At 46.3% G+C, this 20,224-nt stretch overlaps 2 protein-coding genes across 2 annotated transcripts; both read right to left on the bottom strand.

Annotated features, from left to right (window-relative positions):
• On the bottom strand, positions 1 to 7,424 carry LOC131293110 (hornerin-like). The gene is made up of 2 exons (XM_058321189.1): positions 7,341 to 7,424; positions 1 to 2,574 (listed from the first exon to the last, which is right to left on the bottom strand). The coding sequence occupies exons 1-2, from the start codon at positions 7,422 to 7,424 to the stop codon at positions 1 to 3; spliced, it is 2,658 nt and encodes an 885-aa protein (XP_058177172.1).
• A 937-nt stretch (positions 7,425 to 8,361) lies between these two features.
• LOC131293109 (uncharacterized) lies at positions 8,362 to 9,236 on the bottom strand. The gene is made up of 2 exons (XM_058321188.1): positions 9,153 to 9,236; positions 8,362 to 8,976 (listed from the first exon to the last, which is right to left on the bottom strand). Exons 1-2 carry the CDS (start codon positions 9,234 to 9,236, stop codon positions 8,362 to 8,364), a joined length of 699 nt encoding a protein of 232 aa, XP_058177171.1.
• Between the last annotated feature and the right edge of the window lie 10,988 nt (positions 9,237 to 20,224).

Here is a 20,224-nt window from a genome sequence, read left to right as displayed (position 1 = left end):
TCACTTGTGATCGGTTCCGGACTCGAAGTGTGAGTCGGATGCACCGTACGAGGAAGACTCCCCGAACGGTGGAGGTTGGTGTAGCTGTTCTTGCGTGTCGGAAGCCCCCGCGAGCAGATCGTCGGTGTCGGAACCGTGGTAGTGGTAGGCGTTGCCGCTGGCCGGTGGATCGTACGAGGTTACGTGGCTTGCTCCGTCGTGCTGGTGATCGGCTCCGGAGTGGACGGAGTAGTGGTGCTCACTGGCGTCTGGCTGGTGGTCTCCTCCGATGACGTGGACATTGTGGAAGTGATAGTGGAACTTGCCGGAAGCGGGGTCGTTGTGCTGGTGGTGATGGTGATCGTGGTGCTGGCCACCGGAGTCGTCGTCGGAGTGGTGGTTTCCACCGGCACCGCTAGGGGTGTAGTTGGGGTAGAGATGGGCATCACTGGGGACGCCGAAGACGGTGGGCTTGGCGCCGGAGAGTCCGTAGCCTCCCGGGTACTTCTGGCCAAAGTGCTCGTGCTGCTGCTGAGCGACTGGGTGGTGCTCGGTGTAGGTGTGGTAGCCGCTCGCTTGGTGGTGGTGATGCGAGAGGCCCGCCGCGGACTCCTTGGCACTGCCGGCGTACCGTTGCTGGTGGAAGGATGGTGATTCACCGGCAGAAGCGACTGCTCGATGTGATTGGACGCCTGCCCGAGCAAAGTGTGGATCGTCCTTGGTGGCGTGGTAGAAGGGAAATGGGTCTCCGACTGGGGCGTCGGCTTGATGACGAAGATTTTGATGTGCTTCACCCGATGACTCCGGATGACGTGGATGCGTATGATGGTAGCCCGCGGTGGATACTTTCTGGTGATGGGTGCGTCCCCCCGGTACCGGGTAACGGTGTGCCGCGGTCGATGCGCTTCCGCTGCCAGCGGAGGTACCCCCAATTCCGGCGGCGGAGGCGGTAGACTGTGGAAGGGGCTTAAATGCCGGATGATCGAAGCCTTCGGCGAGGAGGCTGCCGGTAGGATCACCCTCCTCCGCGGTGGCGCTTCCTCCTCCGACGCCTGCTCCTCCGACACCAGCGGGTAGGGTGTGGTGGTCGTGGTGGTGGTGGTGGTGCGTATGCGAACCGGCCGCATGGTAGTGCGCAAAATCGGGCTTCTCATACCGCGGGTACGATTCGCGAACAGTTTGGAACGGGCGTGGCGTAAGCTCGTTGACTTCTTTTCCCTTACCCGCCGGTCGTCCGGCTTGTCGGATCCCGAACCCCCGGACGCCTTCCGCTTCTTCTTCGCGCCCAGCCGACCCGGCTTCTTGTACGGCTTGGAGCGCTTCGGTTTCTTGGTTTTGGAAGTGCGATGGTACGCTTTCTTCGTGGGTCGCTTGGACTTCCGCGGCCTCCTCGTAGTGGACGGCGTACGACTGGTGCGCGTCAGCTCCTCCGATTCCTGCTCCGATTCCTGCTCCGACTCCTGCTCCGACTCCCGCTCCAGTTCCTCCTGTTCCGCCGCGACCAAAGCTAGATCCAGCGGATCCGAACTGCTGCTGTCCTCCTCCAGCTCCTCCTGCTGCTCCTCCACGCTGGAGCTGGAGCTGGAGCTGCTCTCCGGCGAAGCGGTACCCTTCAGCCGACGGCGCAGACGGCGCAGGTTTTGCTCCGGCGTAGCCTGACGCAACGGGATACGCCGTATCCGGGGAACGGGCGAACGTGGGCGTGTGGAGTTTGTAGCCGACCCCGGTTTGGCCATACGGTTTGGCCGTCGCTTGGACAGCATGCGACTCAGGTCCGAACTTTGCAGCCGGATGCGGAGTGGCTTGAACTTTAGCACCACCGTAGTACTGTCCTGGTGCTGTTGCTGCTCCGGCTGACGGGTGGTGGTACTGTTCCGCGCCGCTCGAATGCGATCCCGCTTGCGCAGACTTTTGGCGATGATACTGCTGGTGTTGGTGGTGGTGCTGTCGCTGCTGGTATTCTTCCAACTGTTGAAGTGAAGAAGGACTTTGTTTACTGAACGTGGTTTCAGTAGGGGATGCAGTGTGTTCCGCTAGTGCGAGACGGTTTCCTTCCATGGGATTGTAATCGTCGCCAGCGTCGTATACAGAGTGTATTGGAAACGATTGTACGTACTCTTGGACCTGCACCGTGCTCGGGTGCAACAGTGACGACGCTGGGGCGGCATCCGACGGTACCGTCGTGGCGACCGTCGGAGCGGTCGCACTGGTGGCGGGCACCGTTTGCACCACCACCGCCGCCGTCTGTGCGGTGGCCGTCACCGGTACCGCGACTAGCGTCGGCACTGGCACCGGAACGGGCTTGCTCACCGGCACCGGCACCGGGACCGGCTCCGGTACCTTCACCGGGAAGGGCACCGGCACCTTCACCGCCACCGTCTTGGTGATCTTGACCGTCTTCGGCGGTAGCGTGTGCTTGCCGACGTAGAAGCCCAAATCGATCAGCTTCTCGCTGGCCCTCTCGAGCTCAGTAAAGTTCTGATTCATCTCATTGATCACTTTGTGCTGTTCTCGCACGACGTCCTTGTAGTAATTACCGAGCGCTGCATCACCCAGCGCCCCGCCAACCAGCAGCGCACACAGTACCACGAACACCTACGAGGATCGCAGGGTAAAACGGGATCCAAGTAAGCAGAGCAAAAGAGAGAGAGAGAAAGAGAAAGGGGGGGGGTAGAATGAGAGACAGAAATTAGTAAACGATCGACAACAGGGTGACACTTAACACTACGATACATTGCTTTGATTTTAGATTGATCAATTTAAATCTCGCTTGCAAAACGCTACAGTTTTATCATTTTGAAAGTGAATTCTGAACTATAAACGGCTGCTTGTAGTACATTTGTTGATTATTTTTTGACTTATTTGAATTCCTGATGAACCGATCCAATTCTTCTAACGTAAATATTGTCTTAAGAAAAAAAGTTTGTCCACAAAAACACGCTTAGAAAGAAAAACAAAACACACACATTTGACTAACAGTTTCATATTTATAGCTCAAATTATCAACTCCAAGAGATTCGGATATGATCCCGTTGATTCTTGAAACTGGTGCATCAAAACATGATTTTTGGAAGTATTTTTTGATCCAATCAAATGCCTTGTTTGAGTTGTTTTTGAGGTATTCGATAAAGAAAATTCCGAGTCATTAAATTGCCCACTATTTGGACTCTAGCGTTTGTTACTGGTGCTCTGCCAACTGTCATACGATTTCACTAATAGAACGACACACACAAACACATCACTTGAAGCACTTACAAACTTAATCATTGTGTTCCGCTGGTTCCCTTTTACGTGGCACTGGTTCGTTGAATTTCAGCGGGAAAAATCACAACCGTCCGATGGCGGCCAAACACAATTAGCAGATATTCCTGTGAAGATCAGTTCATAAATCGTCCTTCAAACTTTTCCTTCACCACAGAGTTCAGAGGTCGTTCACTTCCACTTGCCACTTTCACCCGGTCACACCAGCCGAGCCTTGCGTTCGGTCGAGACAATAGGACCCGCTCGAACCGATACTACACTCCACACTGTCTATTGGCCGATCGGAGCTACTTTCTTTTATACTATTTGTGTGCCATTTTCCCCTGTTCGACTACCACCCGCGCATCGTAACAATGTACATTTTCCGACACCACGTCCTCATCCCTTTCGAAGGGCCTCGAAGGGAAAATTGCCACCCTCCGGTCAGTGGTGTTTGTTGTTGCTGTTAGGCTGGGGTAGCAAAAAAAAAACACCCTTGATTGGTGTTGTGTTTGATGGCGTTTGCAGGAAGCGCGTCCAAAACGAATCGCGTTCGCGAGCCCCCGGGCCCGCCTTGAGGCAGAGGAAGCAAGAATGCCACGGAAGACGCTCCTGGCGCTACGGACACGCCACGAAGACGGAGGCAGAGAAGGAAAATGCGTTTGCTGCCCCGATCGATCGAGTGTTTCGCGTTTTCGCGCATATCGGACGGAGTTTTGTTGGCGTCGGTCGAATTTGCCAAATGCGTGCTCCACTGTTGAACCACTTGTTGAACCGTGGCGCAACCCCTTCTCGGAGAAAAGGGGAACCCAGGGAGGGGAGGGGGTTCGGGAAAGTAAGAGCAATTGGAACGTATCGAAAGGAACAGAAAATCACCCCGAATTACGCAACGGCACGGGTTTTTTTTAGGCGGAAATGCAGTGGCCCGTTTCGAGGTTTGCACATTTTCGGACGCGTGAAAGGGAAGTTGATAAGACAGCCAGACACACCGGGAAGGATTGAAATGGAATTGCTATCGATTTGATTTGGACAGACAATCTACACGTCTGGTGGATCGTTTCAAAAGCAATAGTCGAATGCACTTTCAGTGGAAGAACATTCCAATGGAAAACACATTACATCACAGACAATGGTTCAATCCAGTTTGATCACTTTTAGCCTAAGTGAATAGTTTTTGATGCTATGGAAAACGATCACTACAAACTATAAAGTTTTGTTGTTTATTCTTCATAAATTTTAATTATAGAATGATAAGATCAAGCTACGCGAAGCTATGAGCTATGTAATTTCATGAGTGTTTGAAAAAAATTGGAGATTTTCCGACATTTGATTAGAATGTGTATTTTAAACTGCATGTAACATACAGGAATGGCTCAACAAAATACAACCCTATACTTCCTTTTGACATGACGAAACTTTTCTTGCTTTAAACGAAATTGAAACCTCTGCAAATGTTTTCTAGCAATCTTACTGAAATTTAATCTTTATCTGTTTTGTTAAAAAATTAAAGCATAGAATAGACCCAAACGTGTAAGAAATTCATACTCAGTTTAGGTCTTTTCCAGAATTTGTGTTGACTTTTCTGAGATGGATAATAATTTATGTGTGCTAAGGGGGGCTTTAAATTAAAATAAATAAAAGGACATGATAAGCCTGCTAGCATAAAACAGTGATTTCGATGGAAGGGAGAAGACTGAATGATCAACAATTAGCTTTAACTTTAATATATCGACCAAATAATAATATGAATAAATGATCCATAATATGAAGAAGGACTTTACAGTTATTTGAACTTTTGAGTTTAAATAATTATTAACCTCACAATCAGACCGCAACATTTTTCCCCAAAGGCCTAATTATCTTTCTCCTTTGAAACTATTCGTTGTCTTATAAAAACATTTGTTGAACAAATTAAGTACCATAGTTTGCAATGACCAACTCGACGATAACGCAGCCAACTCAAGCGCAAACCCCAACTCCCTTTGCCAAAGTACGATGCCTTTTACCTTGTGGCCCTCACGGCGTCGGAATTTTCCTTTGAGCCATTATCCAAAATCAGGCTGTTGCCACTGGTGATATGGACACGAGCGCTAATTCCGGACTGTTCACCAACGACTTCTCGTCCTGGCGGAATGGCAAAGGGGTACAAACTGGGCCACACAGCTTTTGCCCACCCCTCCTGGGGCCAGTCGGCCATTGGAATGAGGGAAAATCGGAATGGTAAAGAAAATGCCTCTCCGTCGCGGTATCGATATGCGGCACTGAAAACCACTGTCCAGCACCTTACGGCACGCAACGGACAAAGGAAGCGCCACGAGCCGAGTGTTCGTGCAGCTTATATCACAAGCCCTCCAGAGGAAAGGGAAACACGTTTTTCCGCTAACCCCGTGCTTCATTCGGCGATCGTGCTTCGAGGGTCAAGCATCCCGGTGAGGATCCCGCATCCAAATGCCTCCGCCACCGACTCTCCATAATCTCGCTCTAATTACGGTACCTCGAGACCCAACTTCCAGACCGGTTCGGAACTGCACTTTGTCACTGATATACTAATCGTTTGACGTCCACATACCTGCATAATATGCAACCGCATAATGTGCACCTTTAATCTCTTCCTAAGCTGCGAGCCTTACGCTCGCCCAGTGGCCGGTCTCTTCGGAAAAATTGATCGATGAATAATTGATAAGAGTTGCCTATCCCTTTTAGTTTTATATTTAAAGATTTCCATCCCATTTCCATGCTGCCTCAGGCTTGTAGCCTAAGGTGTGGCTTTCCGTGATTTATTTCCTCAAATTGAAGAAAAACATTTTTATTATGCAACATCAACCTTCCGGTATTATCACTTCAATGTGAAGTAACACTGATCACAGTAAAGATCACTGCAACCGAAAGTCATATGTGGTATTTTACATATCATTAGAAACCACCAAAATCCGTTATCTGATACTTTCCGGATTCTTGTATTTTAATTACCCGCGTAATGAGCAAACATCAAGCGATAAAAAAATCATACTGCCTACCAGAGCGAAGCATATAATCGCAATAATTGCACGCTATTATCTTCATCGACGGATCTACACCACCTTACATTGCTAGCACCATAAATCGGTTCCACCATCAACAAACGGCGCTCAAAACGGATCTATAAAACCATTTATCTATTTTCAGACCTATCGGTCGGTGTAATCTAAGAGTAAACAAATATACACATCTCGATTAGAGAACGTTTAGTTGCGATGATTAGAGCGTATGGAGATTCCGTTTAACGATAATCATGATGCTAATTTTACTACGTAGTTATGGACGTGACTCAACCAATGGTTAGTACTTGTCCCTAGAAATTCGTGGAACATATGAATGAAAAAAAAAACCGCTGGGTCGTCTTTTGTTGTAAGGGGCATTGTGTTCGTCGGTGAAAATTTGTTCACACGAAATGGGGAATTTTCCCTCGAAGAAACGATGATCTGCCGGAGCGGTGCTTTACGTTTGATGAATGAGTAATATGTTCTTTCTCAACCTAGAAAGAATTAAATGGCATGTTACTTTTTCTAAGTAGTGAATAGAATGGAATTAATTCTTCACTTTGTTTCATAACGGTTAAAATTTTGCTGAAGTAAATGCCCCTAAATGTATGCAATTGATACAGCTACTCACATAATTCCTCGTACAACTAACGGATTTGAATGTTTGTCTCTGAAAAACTATATTTCTAAATGTCGAGTAAACTCGATTATTTTCGGTATAGATGTATTATCGAAAAAAAAACTACTTTATTGCAGGTTTTTATCTTTCTTACAGATTGCAGAAATTTGATTGTTGCCATAGAATAATGAAGTAAATATCTTATGACAGTAACCACTCACAGATTACTCAACTCAGGAAGTAAATGTTTAATAATACGGTACTTCCCACAGCACAATCAACCGATTTGAACTTTTAAACACGATTTATTAAAAGAAACCCGTTTACCTGATGCAGTACCAACTAGAATAACCCTTGAAAGCAGCGTGAGTTGCAACGGTAACCATCACCCGATCACCCTTTCATCCGGTGGCCCTTGGCATAATGTATGCAAGCGAGATCATCGCAATACACTTTCAAAAAATCCATCATCTATGCCCTACCTTGACCTCGACACGCAGCAGTCCAGCATCAAAGCGAAACCATCGGAAACCATCCATCAGATGCTCCAGATGATGAGCTCCCATCTCTCGGCCGGCATCTTTGGCATTGTGCTGTCGATTTCGCGTACCCTTCGAGTGCCTGTCCCCTAAGCCACTCGCACACCATTTGTCAGGGGTCACCGGAGACGCATAGGAGGGAGGCTGCGGATTCGGGTGCACCAAAACTGGGACACCGTTATGATCGGGGGAGATGGTGGAAGGCGCACATAATTAACATAATGCAGCATAATGAGTGGCTTACTCAATGCTGCCCGTCCTTGACTATAGTACACGTTGGAGAGTGGCAACCAGTAGGGACATCAGCTTCTTGTCTTCTCTACGATGTCGTTTGCATTAGCTAAACCACTCATCTCATGCGGTAGGATATGGTTGCAATAAAAACGAAAACGGTGTGTTTCAGATTTTTTATAGTTTTTATTATGTTTTGTTACATTCTTTGTAATGTTTACAGCTGTTTCTTCCACAGGCCCACTTACACGCGTGGTGTAAGTAGTGTAAAATAATTTATTTACATTTGACAACAAGTTGAAAAAATGAGCAGGATTGCGGTAATCGGTTTTGCAGCGCGGAAGGTAGTCTGGCCTTCAGGTGGGAGTTGGGAAGCAGAAAGTTGTGTGGCTGGGGCTAGTTCGTGTCGAGAGAGATCGAGGGACATAATTGTCATGTATGCGCAGGAAGAAAATCGGCGTTGAAGAAGATGAGATATCAGAATGATTGAGGAACTTGTGTTGCCAAACCGAGTGATCACAATCGAATCGAGTACTGGTTTATAGTGAGAGTATACATCAATGCACGGGTATGATCCGTGCGTTGAAGATGATAGGAAGAGTGGAGGGCCGGCTAAGTCGGCTGCGCCTTCAGACAGGAAGTTGAATCCTCCTAGGGGAAGGAGAGTGAGAGTATGCCCGTCCTAGCGCCCACGACTTATCCGGTCCTACTCCGTTACCACTCCCCGATGAGTTTACCACGAGTGGAACTCGGAGTACGAGTGGGAATGAGGCTCCCAGCCGTGCGACTTCACCACAACCGGGACGTGCTTCTCGACGTAGACCGGCTTCTTCACGATCACCGGGACGTGCTTCTCGACGTGCACCGGGTACGGCTTCGGCACCTCGACGTACTCCTTGTGGACCACCTTAACCGGGACCTTCACCGGGTACGGCACCGGACGGTCGACGTGCACCGGGACATGCTTCTCGACGTAGACCGGGACCTTCTTCTCCACCACGACCGGGACGTGCTTCTCGACGGTGACCGGGTACGGCACCTTCACCGGGACGGCCACATGCTTCTCCACCTCAACCGGGTACGGCACGTGCACCTTCTTCACGTGAACGGTGTGGTGCGGTTCCTCCCAGCCGTGCGACAGCTTCGGCGAGTCCCAGCCGTGCGAGAGCTTGGGTGCATCCCAACCGTGCGACTCGTAGCCGTAGCCGAGATCGAACAGGCCACGCTTCTCCTGCTTCTTCTCACTCTCGGGGGCCGCTGGTGCCGCCGCCGCCGACGCTTCCTTCTCGCTCTTCTCCACCGGACTGCTGGCCGCCAGGGCAAGCGCCATCGCAAACACTACGAATCCCTGCGTTGCGGATAGAATGGGAAGAAAGAGAAAGATCACACATCAAGCAAACGATTAATTGTCACTGTTTTCTCGAGACCGATATCCACTAGCGCACTCTTCGAACAAGGATGACACCGAAACGGTTCAGAGGTGAGAAAACCACTAATATTTGCTCTGGAAAGCCAAACACACACCTTCATTTTCAACTGTTTAGGCGTAAAACTGGTAGGCTGATGGTGCGAGGACCGACTGATGACTTCCCAAAACCGACCGGCCATATTTATACCGAGCCTAAATTCGGTTCGGGCACCCCCTAAAACCCAGCGCGACCCAAAGGCTCCCCCTCGTTTTCCACCACGTACGCCAGATGGATCGCGGCCTCTCCCGCGATTGGTCTGCGTTTTTCCACCGCTTCGCCGTGTGACATTCGCTGGAAGGGGTGGCGAGCGAGTTCAGAAGGCAAGGAGTGGGCAACAAACGTAGCGCAGCGCAGAGCGCGAGTGATCATCAAATTATTCCGACGACGTCTGCCCATCCCGCCAACCCCAGTCGTCGGTTCGCCGATGGTGGAGGCGCCACACTAGAACTTCGGTATGGCCAACGTCGTCGTCGTCGACGTCGTCGTCGACGTCGTCGTCGACGTCGTCGTGGTGGTCGCTCTTCAAGAGAGATCACTCTGTTTGTTGATCCCTACCCGTGGTGTGGGGGTTTTTCTCACACCGAAACGCAATAGTAGCACAAACAACGCACGGTTTATCTCCATGTTTATTGAGTATTTTGGCGCGCGCTTTCGAACGCCCCACGTCTCCAACCTTCTCTCTTGTTCGCTTCTTAGTGCACCCCGGTGTACTATCGTATGGAAAAACGGGTCCATTTTGAAATTCAAATTGTTCAGGAGGGGTTGAGACCAGGGGTACATAAATCTCATCCTTCAGGTCGCACAAGGAAACAGCTGATTGTCAACATAAACCGATGCCCTGTGGACTCCGTTACCCATTTTCCCTTTCAGCAAGGATTGAGGCGGAGAGGTAGTGCAAGGGAGAACGAGGGTTGATGAATGGCAAAGGGGTGCCAGCAGTGGTGCAAAATGCAAAACCATTCCACCGACCGTTGGTTGGCGAAATGTTCACTCTTCTTTTCATCCCCTGATCCACGTGTGCTACTTGTGTGCGTTTGTGTGGAGGTTTGGGGGGCTTTTTATGACACTACCATTCTCCTTTCCCAGTGTGCATTCGATGGACCACAACAGGTTCTGGTTCCGCGTGTTCGCGGGCGCGCCATACGAAAACCGGCACCTGGTCAGTCGAATAAGGTTTTCCGAACGGATAACATAGTGAGGTCGTCCGTGGCGTGTGCTTTGTATAAAAGGTTTAGGATTTTTGTAACATTAATCCAAAACGTCAGTGGGAATATTTCATAGATTATTCATCAAGAAAATGTTGAAAATACACTCGTTTGCATCTAAGTTTCAATCGACTAAAAGTTGTGTTAAAAAATAAAGGTTCAACCATGATGGTTCAAGTGACCCAATCAAAAACCACCTTTGACGAGAGGGCTTCGGCTCGGATTGATATGTTGATTTGTGTGTCTACCGGTAATCCCCTAAACGAGATTTTGACACGTTCGACAAGGGCGGTAACAAAATGATCCCTTTGCTTACGTAAAAATGCAGCCACCAAACCGAAACTAAGGCTGGCCAGGGTGGATCGCAAAACGAGTTATTCGGGAGAAACAAGCTTAAAACGATGCTAACGTCTTGTCAACAACGGTAAAGGCGGAAAGTAGAGGAGCAAAGAAACAAGCAAATACATTTTTAATCAGCTTGCTGCTTAAAGTTTACATTTACAAGGTGTTGTTAGGTTGCGAATAGTGTCCGAGGAAAGGTGCATGGGTGCGAACATCATCTCAAGCTAAACCAAGCTGCTACTCACCGCATCAACCGAGCGTGTAAATTTAAATTTTAACGTCCAGATTAGCGTTCGAAATTAATTATAACGCTCCCGGTAACGGTTTTCGATCGAGCGGTTCGTGCCACATTTAAACCGTACCTATGATTTTTATTTTGTTTTGAATGAACAACATTTCTAATGGCGGGAAAAACAATAAGCCATTTTGCAGTGTATTTTACTAAACGCTCAATTCAATCTCCCCCCAAATGTAAATCGTTTAGCATGGCTGCGCAATCCGGTGGGAACCGACTGGCCAAAACGTTTTGATACACTTTTTGTCACACGCCGCCGCTTCGGTGCTGCCCTTCGTATTTTTTACTGGTACAATGAAGAAACGTTGAACAAATCTTCAGAAGCAAAAAATAGTTCCACATCTCTCACAGCGATGAAGACATTGAGCGTAACGACAATGTAGACATTTTCCCGCCATGACCTTACTACCACCGGAGGCATTTGATGGCTTTCGGTTTACCGAAGTTGAACGGCACGCTGAAGATTGATATGCTCGAGATAAGAAGCGTGCGGTTGCTCAAACAGTCCATTACCTTACGCCGGCCTCATCTTTACGCCTTGCAAATCCGATAAGGGTTGTCCTTCTGCACCGGAAACTACGCGATTGGAAATGACCGTTTGGATGCCTCGGAACGGAAAGATGGTGGGCTTTAAAAATCATTCGAATATACAAAACGGTACAAATAAGTGCTCGACAGGATGTGTTGTAATACGCTCAGATTAGTGGTTTCTCTTCGAGGAAAGCTATGTTAGCGCATATTGTTGTTTTCATTTAATCATCTATTTGTTTCTTGAACTGTGGGTGTACTTCAGCCTTAGGATGTTAATTAGAGTTAGGATCATTAGAGTTGAAAATGGAAAACGATTTATGTCTAATAGCAAATAAAGTGTTCTTACTCAGAAATCAATCAGAGACAAAAATGATCATTTCAACTAAGAAGAAGAAGGAAATTAAAAAAAACGTGTTCTAAGATTTTTGTGTAGCAAATGAAAAACTTTGATATGAAGAGAAAAAACAGTTTACTAGGACAGTTTACTTAGTATCTATTAATTTTTCATAAATATATTTGTAGTTTAAGAGTTTTAAGTGTTTTACTCTGCATACTATCCCTTCAATTATGTGAACCAATTTACTTGCTTAAATATTTGTTTTGTTCTTTTTCATATAATTTTATATGTCCGTAAATGTAGTTATGTCTCAGTATGTATATAAATGTACCCTGGAATCTTTAAATCTAATATAACTCACAAAAACCAAAACAAAAAAAGAAACCTAATCTTTTTCAATAAGAACTTTAGATTAAGTTTTCTATAAGAAGTTCAAGATTATCATAACTTTTATTTATTTGTTCACTCACAAATAAAACTATATTCAAAAAAAGTAATCTGTATTGCGTTATAGTTAATAATTAGATAATTAATTAAATAGTATGTTACTGTTCTCATTTTCTCCCCTTCAAACAGGATTTTAAAATAGTATAATTACGAACTTATAATCCAATGTGTATGCATATTTTGACAAGTATTAAAAACCCCGAAGCACTATAAAAATAAACCTGCCTTCTTTTTTATCTCCAAAATGATCCAAATTGCACCAAAAGAGGTGTGAACCATGATTTCCCTGGTCGCATTTTACATAACCGCGTTATCCGATCGCAATCCAACTTCGTTTACGGTCCCACTTTGGACCTGTTCTGGACCAGTGTATCCCGAGGTCTGCCATGGGGACAAATTAAATTGTTATTGTAACTCTCGCACGCGTTGCGTAAGGAAGGTTATCAAAATGTGTTCCCTTTGCCGAAACGGTATAAGCAAGGCACCACGAGATCGAAGTTGATGCTGATGCAAACGTTTACACGAACGGCTCGTTTGGTTGTGCCAAAGGTAGAATCCGATGCAGATGCGCTTGCGCAATTGGCAGTAAATGGGGGCCAAATTAAACGTCGGCAAATACCGTCCATCTTTCCGACCGAAAACCGTGAAGGCTGAGCATAGGCCACGCATGCCGCTGCTGGTGATGCTAATGTAGCTGCGTTCGTCGGGCTCGTACGAACTAATTTTTCCGGCGCACACAGACGTTGGCGCACCATACGCGTTGCAGGCGCTTCGGGACTGGAAACGGGCGACTGGGTACCGGTGGGTCTGAAGCCGTTTTTATGATAACTTGAGCAATTTTTTCGCTTCACCAACCACCAAGCAGCATCCAACATTTCGGGCCCAAGCGAAAGGAAGGCATAGCGTGGTTTGCAGCACGGCTAACGAATGTCTTCGGTCTTTTTTTCCCCTCCCGCATTAGGGTCATTCATAAATGCCATTCTATATGCACCACGATCGCGCAAGATGCTGGACCGGGCCGAGGTTCGCTCGCACACCTAGAAACTGCATCCAGCTCCGCACAACATTTGACCGCGCACACCGTGACCGGGTGCAACGGATGGATCTCCGGTGGCTTCCAAAAATGGGACAAGATCAATCGATCGATTTTGAGACTGTTTTCCTTTTCGTTCCTTCGCTTCAATCAAATCTTTGAAAATTAAAAAAATACAACCGAAGCCTTATTCGGGGGGACCTTCGCACTGCAGTCTTGTGCGAGATGGAGGCCACACGGGGCTCGGCCGGAGCTCGCCTTGTGCCTGGGAGAGGAAAAATTAAACGGCACCTTTTGTAGCGTCTTAAGGGAAGGTCTCGGTGGCGCATCCGTTGTCGCTGCTTGGGGAAGGCAGCTTGGGCCGCTCGAGGGAGTGGATAGAGAACAATGCCCCAATTGGCTTCGAAAGGCGCGTGAATGGTTAATTTATTTTGATGGCTTTTCATCACCCGACTGACCGCGACGGCATGATGTGCAAGAAATGGTCAAGTTCAGGCCCTTTCGGGCGTTATGATTTCTGCGAAAGTTTGTTCGAGCTAAATTTAACGCAGAATATGACTGCATATGCGTACAAAAGTAGCTGGTAATAACTCCGAGATCACGAGAATTATTGTTCAATTTTTTTACTATAGTTGCAATTGTAGCATTTAAAATACTATTTGATGATATTTTAAATAAAATATCAGTTTATACACTTTAGATCAGGTGCAATTTATTAAATTAAGACAAAATTTATTCGTCAAAGACGAAAAACCAACAATAAATACATGTGACGCATGAATTTGAGATAAAGTCGAAAACCCTTTTGTAGTTCCAAAAGTTGTGAATAAATTCATTGCTCGCAGCACTCGTTTCAGGTAACCAAGAAATTGCGAAAGTGCAGTAAATAAACTAAAATTTTCAAACTTAAATTTTAATGTGTATATAAAATATGAGAAACATTGATAACCTGAAAAATTTAAATTTTGTTGTTGTTTGTCGTTGTTTCTAAGGAGATAAAACGCTTACAGTTTGTAGGGAAGTGGCTCTAAATAACAAACTCTACGAGGAGCTGAAAAAATAGCTTCTTCTGTTAACTATAACTTTCTTCTGTACTAAAAGAATGTATTTTCATTTGTAAAATTTGCGAAAAATTTGATATTTGAGATATCATCCTTGCTTCGTTTTGGAATTGTTTGAAAATAGTCAGGAAAATAGGCAACCAGGTGAAATATAAACAGAAAACAGACAGAGTGGAGAAAATGTCTAACACGAGATCAATGAATTGTGGGAGTATAATATGAGTTCATTCAGTTGTTGAAGCAGAGAAGACATCAAGAGATGGGCAAAGAATAAAAAAATCAACAAAAACAAACAGTATTTTTAAAGGTAATTTTAAAACGAAGTATAATAAATCACGTTTGATAATAGTATTCCAACACGCAATGGCGATCTCTGGAGACGTGCTCAAATTACTTTTTGTATGATTTTCCATCACACTTAAGCGCGTGAAAATAGGGACAAAAGAAACAACGTAGAAACTCCCAAGAAGCACTTAGAGTGTGTTTCAGCGGGCTTTCGGATTGCGTAAAGATTGCCAGAAGTGTCGAGCACGTTTCGATTAGTCCGACCTCCCAGCGGCACCCGCAGTCCGAACACTTGTTAGTAAATCGCCCACTATCAATCATGCCGCTCCATTCAGAATTCCTCGGCGAAAGATCAGACCTTCATTAGGGTAGCCTTACATCATCGCGTGATCTAATGATCGCCGGCGGGTGACCCATCCTTCTTCTTGCCGTGCCGCCCGAGAACGAACCATGCACCGAACCGAAATGGAACCATTCAGCGCCACCGGACCGGGTCCGGTCCATCTGCATCTGCATCTGCTCTCTGCACGGCTCCCAACAACGTGCGGCTCGCCGAGATGCCGTAATGAACACACGAAACTCATCGACCGATCGGCGCGTGACGTACGACGTTTCTTTGTTTTCGTGTGTCTCATGCTCGGCCTGATTCGACCTTCGCTGCGGGTTGGAAAGCCGCTCCTTCCGCCAGCCTCCGACCGAGAATCGAACGCTCTTCCGCGGCCATAAGTGGAAAATGCTTTTAGTGTTGCTGCCGGTTTCCGGTAGAATTTTCCCATTTCCGCAACTGCAACGACGGTCGGTTCCCATGGGCAACATAAATTGAGCTATTACGAACCAGTTACGCACATTTCAATTGTATGTTCTCATTCTGTCCATTTCCGAAATTAAAAGACCATCGTCCTAATGAAAAGAGAATTTTAAAAACCATGAGAAAAATCGTTTAATTGTCAAGTTCGTTTGCCTTGGAAATTTATCACTATAACGTTCACATAAAAATAAGGATTTACATGTTGATTTTCCACCTTCCAACCGGAAAAGCCTTACCGAGGCACCAACCGACGATCATAAGCCCTCCCAAACTCCCAGAAATAAAAGCTCCTCGTCTACCACTCGCCGCCACGGCAGGCGCAGAGAGTGGGAATGCCGTTCACATTATTTCTGCAGTTGAAATAATTGGTCATAACTTCTCTAGGTCAATGCGTGGCGTTTGTCAAGGCCACCGAGGCGCCCAGCGCGGAGATCTCACACGCAGCCAGCCGCCGGTGGCGCAAGGTACAACCTTCCCTTCGCATAGCGCCCTCGCTCATCGCCGGCGTCGTCGCACTGTCGGGCGGAAAACATATAATTTACATCCGTCGGAAACCCTGTACCATTGACCAGCGTCAGAGGGGGAGTTGAGGAAAGGGGGCACCACCGGAGATCGCGGAGAGAAGGGGTAGTGAAATCATTAGACGTAACAACGAAACGGGTCGGAAAACGAGAGTGAACACGAAAATATGCAGCCCGACCTCTGTTTGTTAGCCGGCTTCGAAACTGGGTTAAATTTATGTACCGACATTACAATTTGCCATGTTTGTTGTTTGCTTTGATTTTCAGCTGCTGCTGCTGAGGTGCGCGCACCACAAAATGTCTCCTTCAAGCGAGGGTTAATCACGGCAATAAAAGTAATGGTGAGCACCGTTTTTGAGCCACGATGACAGGCGCTTGGGAAAAAGGTAAACGCTAGTTCCCGTCTTCTTCGCGCCCGCTCAATGTTTCTTTCACTTGGCAGGGAAATTTCAACAAAACCAGATTTTTTTAAAACTCGTGTGAAGCTCACATATTTTCCAATTTTTGAAGAGTAGTTGATTCCTCGATTTTAATTGCCTTCTACACTAGCTAAAAATGTGTAAGCATCGACAGCAATGTTTTATGAGAGAAAAATTACTTTTGAGACTTTTAATTATGTCTTCTTGTATCCTTATTGCAACTATAAAATATATTACCAGTTGTTCCATAAATACCGGTTAGATCCATAGATTTGCATCGATTTCTTATTTTACGCATTGACACTTTATTTCTTGATATTTTTAAATACGAAATGTTGTAACAGTTGTAAGAATACGTACTCTGTAACGAGTGCTGATTTTTCTATTTGAGATTTTTCATCGCTAATATTTTTACTTAACATTCCCTCTCGCACTCGAATTAACATTACTATGCATGTTGAAAATTACAACATGGGTTATACTTTATAGAGCGAGATAATTCCGAAAAACCGGTAGCAATTCGATCCACGGATCATTAACGAAGCCAACATAGATATAAACGCGTGTCTTTCCACGTAATTGGTTTGTCGTGCGTTCGTTCGGTGAGCGGACCCGCAAACGAGGTAATTCGTGGTGCTATATGGGATGAATTATTCCGCGTAAATTAACTGAAATGGCACCGTCGATCTCTAAAGGACGCGTATTTAAATAGCGTGTGCAACATATGTTTCAAAACCCTGACTCCATAAACATTGTAACGACGCCTCAGTTAAATGGACCACCTTACGGACCATTTGAAGGAGCAAAAAAGCAGGAAAATATAGTTCAACGCCACGAGCTGGGTCGCCGAAAAATGCAAAAATCCACCCAATTGAAAGTAATTGAAACAATTTCGCAGGTCTAATACAAACACGCCGTGTCTCCTGTGCGAAATGGTGTCAACCCGGGCTCGGGACAGGGTTCAAACGTGAAGGTGTGAACGAAATGACGAAACACCGGGCGTGTGAAAACGGAGTCTCGGAACTCCGACATGGCGTATGCGCCAAACGTAGACTGAACTTAACGCAATGCGCGTCGTTGACAATGGCGTTTAATGACGCTTATCGGAGATCGTGCGAGATAGCAGCGCAAAGCGTATTGCAAACCGTTGCGATCGCACCGAACGGCATCGAAACTGCGGCTTCCAAAGCGAAACAACAATAAAGTCGTGCGCAACGACAAGCGACGAACCCGCAAATACGGCGCTCTGTCACCCGCGAGCGGTAGCACGTGGATCGGCACGTTTTTCGTGGGGGAATTCCCATTTACCGTTCGCATTATTTGTGCCATAAAAATATCCTATGGAAGGGAATTAATACCGAAAATTGTTAATTGAATGATTAAAATCAACTCAATAAACTTCTTCAGTCCACTTTTCGCAAATCGGTGTGCCGTTAATTTGTTTCAATTTTCCCTCGTTTGACGATCCGTCCAGAGTGCAGTATCATCGTCGGTGATAAATGGGTGGAACGTCTGCATGATGGATCTATCGTCGGCATCAACTAAGCCTCCTTGTTGGACCCCTCTTCCATTCCTCTCGAATCGATTGCATGCAGCTGGGCACGGTGTTGAGAAAATGCATTTATAATTTTATTTTCATTACACATCTCATCCACCGGGCCAACCGAACGGACAACCGTACATCGTACTGCGCAGTTCCAGCAGGCCACCGGGAGCGAAGGAAGTGCAACGCGAACCGGGCGCGTCTACAAATGTTGCACCAGCAGCCAGAATGTGTCACCTCATGCCTACGTACGGTTGAACTTTACGCCCATCCTTACCGTCCATCTCCTGCTGGGCCGGCATTTGGTATGCAGCACGCCGAACGCATCAAAACATGCAAGTTTTCCAGCACTCCGGTGCGCTGTTTGTCAGCGAGTGGGTTGATTTTTGCTGGCGGGTGGCGTTGGGTGGGTTGTAGTAATTAATTTACATAACATACTGACCGACTGGAACGCTTGGCAACACGATAACCCACCCGGTTGGGAGTGGTGGAAAATTGGGAAAACGAAACCGTCGGGAATCGCTGATTGTGAGCGGCATAATTCCAGGCACATCTGTGCACCCGTTTCGTTTGTACAATGTCCTCGCCCGTAATCTCGACAACGATCGATCCGGCGCTTCGACGGAGCCGCAAGGTGTTTGTCCATTCCGAACAGTGTGTTCTCCCGATGGGACCGGCCTTTTGTGCCCGACAGCCTTGGCCAGAAAGGTTGCGAAATCCTCCATTCCCGCTCTGTGGAATGATTTACCGTGAGAGTTGGTTTTGAATGAAGCATAACGATAAGACAGGCGACGAATGGGCATTCCCCGTTGATCATTGGCAGATGGTTGAATTATGAGGTATTGAGTAAATGATTTATGATAGTTCTGCTTTCTTATACCTGTTTCTACGAAAGCAACTTTGATAACAAAAATAAATGCAATCTTGAAACTAGAGATTTTCAACCCAAGTGAATCACAAATGAGTTTATATTCGTGATAGCTATAAAAATGTCAAATTTCAGAAATATTAAACTGATAGGTTTGAAATGTATTGGTGCTAAGTATTTTAAATGAGAAATGGTTCCAATTAATAATGCTCAAATGAGTCCCACTAACATACATAGGATTCTAACGTTTTAATCATGTTATCATGATTCAAAATAATGATTGCTACAATTGCCTAAAGAATTCGTCTAAAATTCTATTTATGATATTTTTCAAAGAAGTTACAAAAATAACATGAAAAAACTAGTATCATTTTCTACTTAAAAGATAATGATCAACAAGGTATCAAATTACCTAAATGTTCATGAAGTTTTATGGCAATTTAAAACTCAAACCACTTGAACGAGATATTCAAAATAGTCATTAAAAATTTCAAAGACACGTCCCTGACCCGTTTAGACCAATAAGTTGGGCATGATTTGGATCAATGTTACAACAGCAGACTCAACGTCACCGACTTTCGCCACGTTTTACAACAAAGCTGGTTCAGGTTCTATTGTTTCACTCGCGACACACGGACATTGTCCCATTGAGTCCACGGGATTACCATCACCGTTTGGGTGTTGGCGATTGGCTAAAAACCGGTCAACACTCGGGTGTGACCTGCATCATTTTGGCAACCGGTAAACCGGGCCCAACAGCCAAGCGATTATCTAACGAACGAGAAATAAAAATAAACACATTAAACACTCGTTCGCAAACGTTCGGGGTGGTTTTTCACAGATAAATAATAACCGTCGGCTGTGGCACTACTTACCCAGGCTTCTTACACCTCGTTGACCCAAAAGCTTCGCGGGGCCTGCGGGAGAGCGACAGCAAACCGGCCACCGAGGCTTTTCTCCAGCTTTCCCAACCAATGGTGTCATAAACGGTGAAGAATCCCATCTCGCGCGCTCGGGTGCACCAACGGATACCAACGGTAACTTGGTCAAGATGGACCGGAGACGAGTGGTTATGGATCGTTTCGGTGTGCGTTTATTAACCGATTGGCTAACGTCACCGTCCAATTTTGAGAGACCAATAATCGGTACTAATTAAAATCGCTTCTTTTCAATTAATTCATAACGTCTTATTTATAGCTTGGTCTCTTCGAACCGTTTCTCCCCGTATCAAAATCTTCCACAACCAATTCATTCGGTTGCTCCAAACATTGATCCGATCTGGGACTGTCCTGTCGTCCGATTTTCCCACCTTATGCCGGCCCCGGAGCGTCTCCTTCCTTCACCTTTTATCTACAGTGCGCCCCGGTCCGCTTGGGCTTACATAATGTTCAAGTGGCTCGCGGCTTATGTTGAGCCGTTTGGCGTCATTGTT

The sequence above is a fragment of the Anopheles ziemanni genome, chromosome 2, assembly GCF_943734765.1.
Source record: "Anopheles ziemanni chromosome 2, idAnoZiCoDA_A2_x.2, whole genome shotgun sequence".
Lineage (NCBI taxonomy): Eukaryota > Metazoa > Arthropoda > Insecta > Diptera > Culicidae > Anopheles > Anopheles ziemanni.
Note: the sequence above shows the minus strand (reverse complement) of the source record. Positions and strands in the feature narration are given on the sequence as shown.

Coding starts and splice junctions, on each gene's coding strand:
- LOC131293109 (XM_058321188.1), bottom strand. CDS start 9,236: ATGGCCGGTCGGTTTTGGGAAGTCATCAGTCGGTCCTCGCACCATCAG. Junction 8,977..9,152: donor CTAAACAGTTGAAAATGAAG/GTGTGTGTTTGG, acceptor TCCGCAACGCAG/GGATTCGTAGTGTTTGCGAT.
- LOC131293110 (XM_058321189.1), bottom strand. CDS start 7,424: ATGGGAGCTCATCATCTGGAGCATCTGATGGATGGTTTCCGATGGTTT. Junction 2,575..7,340: donor TGCTGCGTGTCGAGGTCAAG/GTAGGGCATAGA, acceptor CGATCCTCGTAG/GTGTTCGTGGTACTGTGTGC.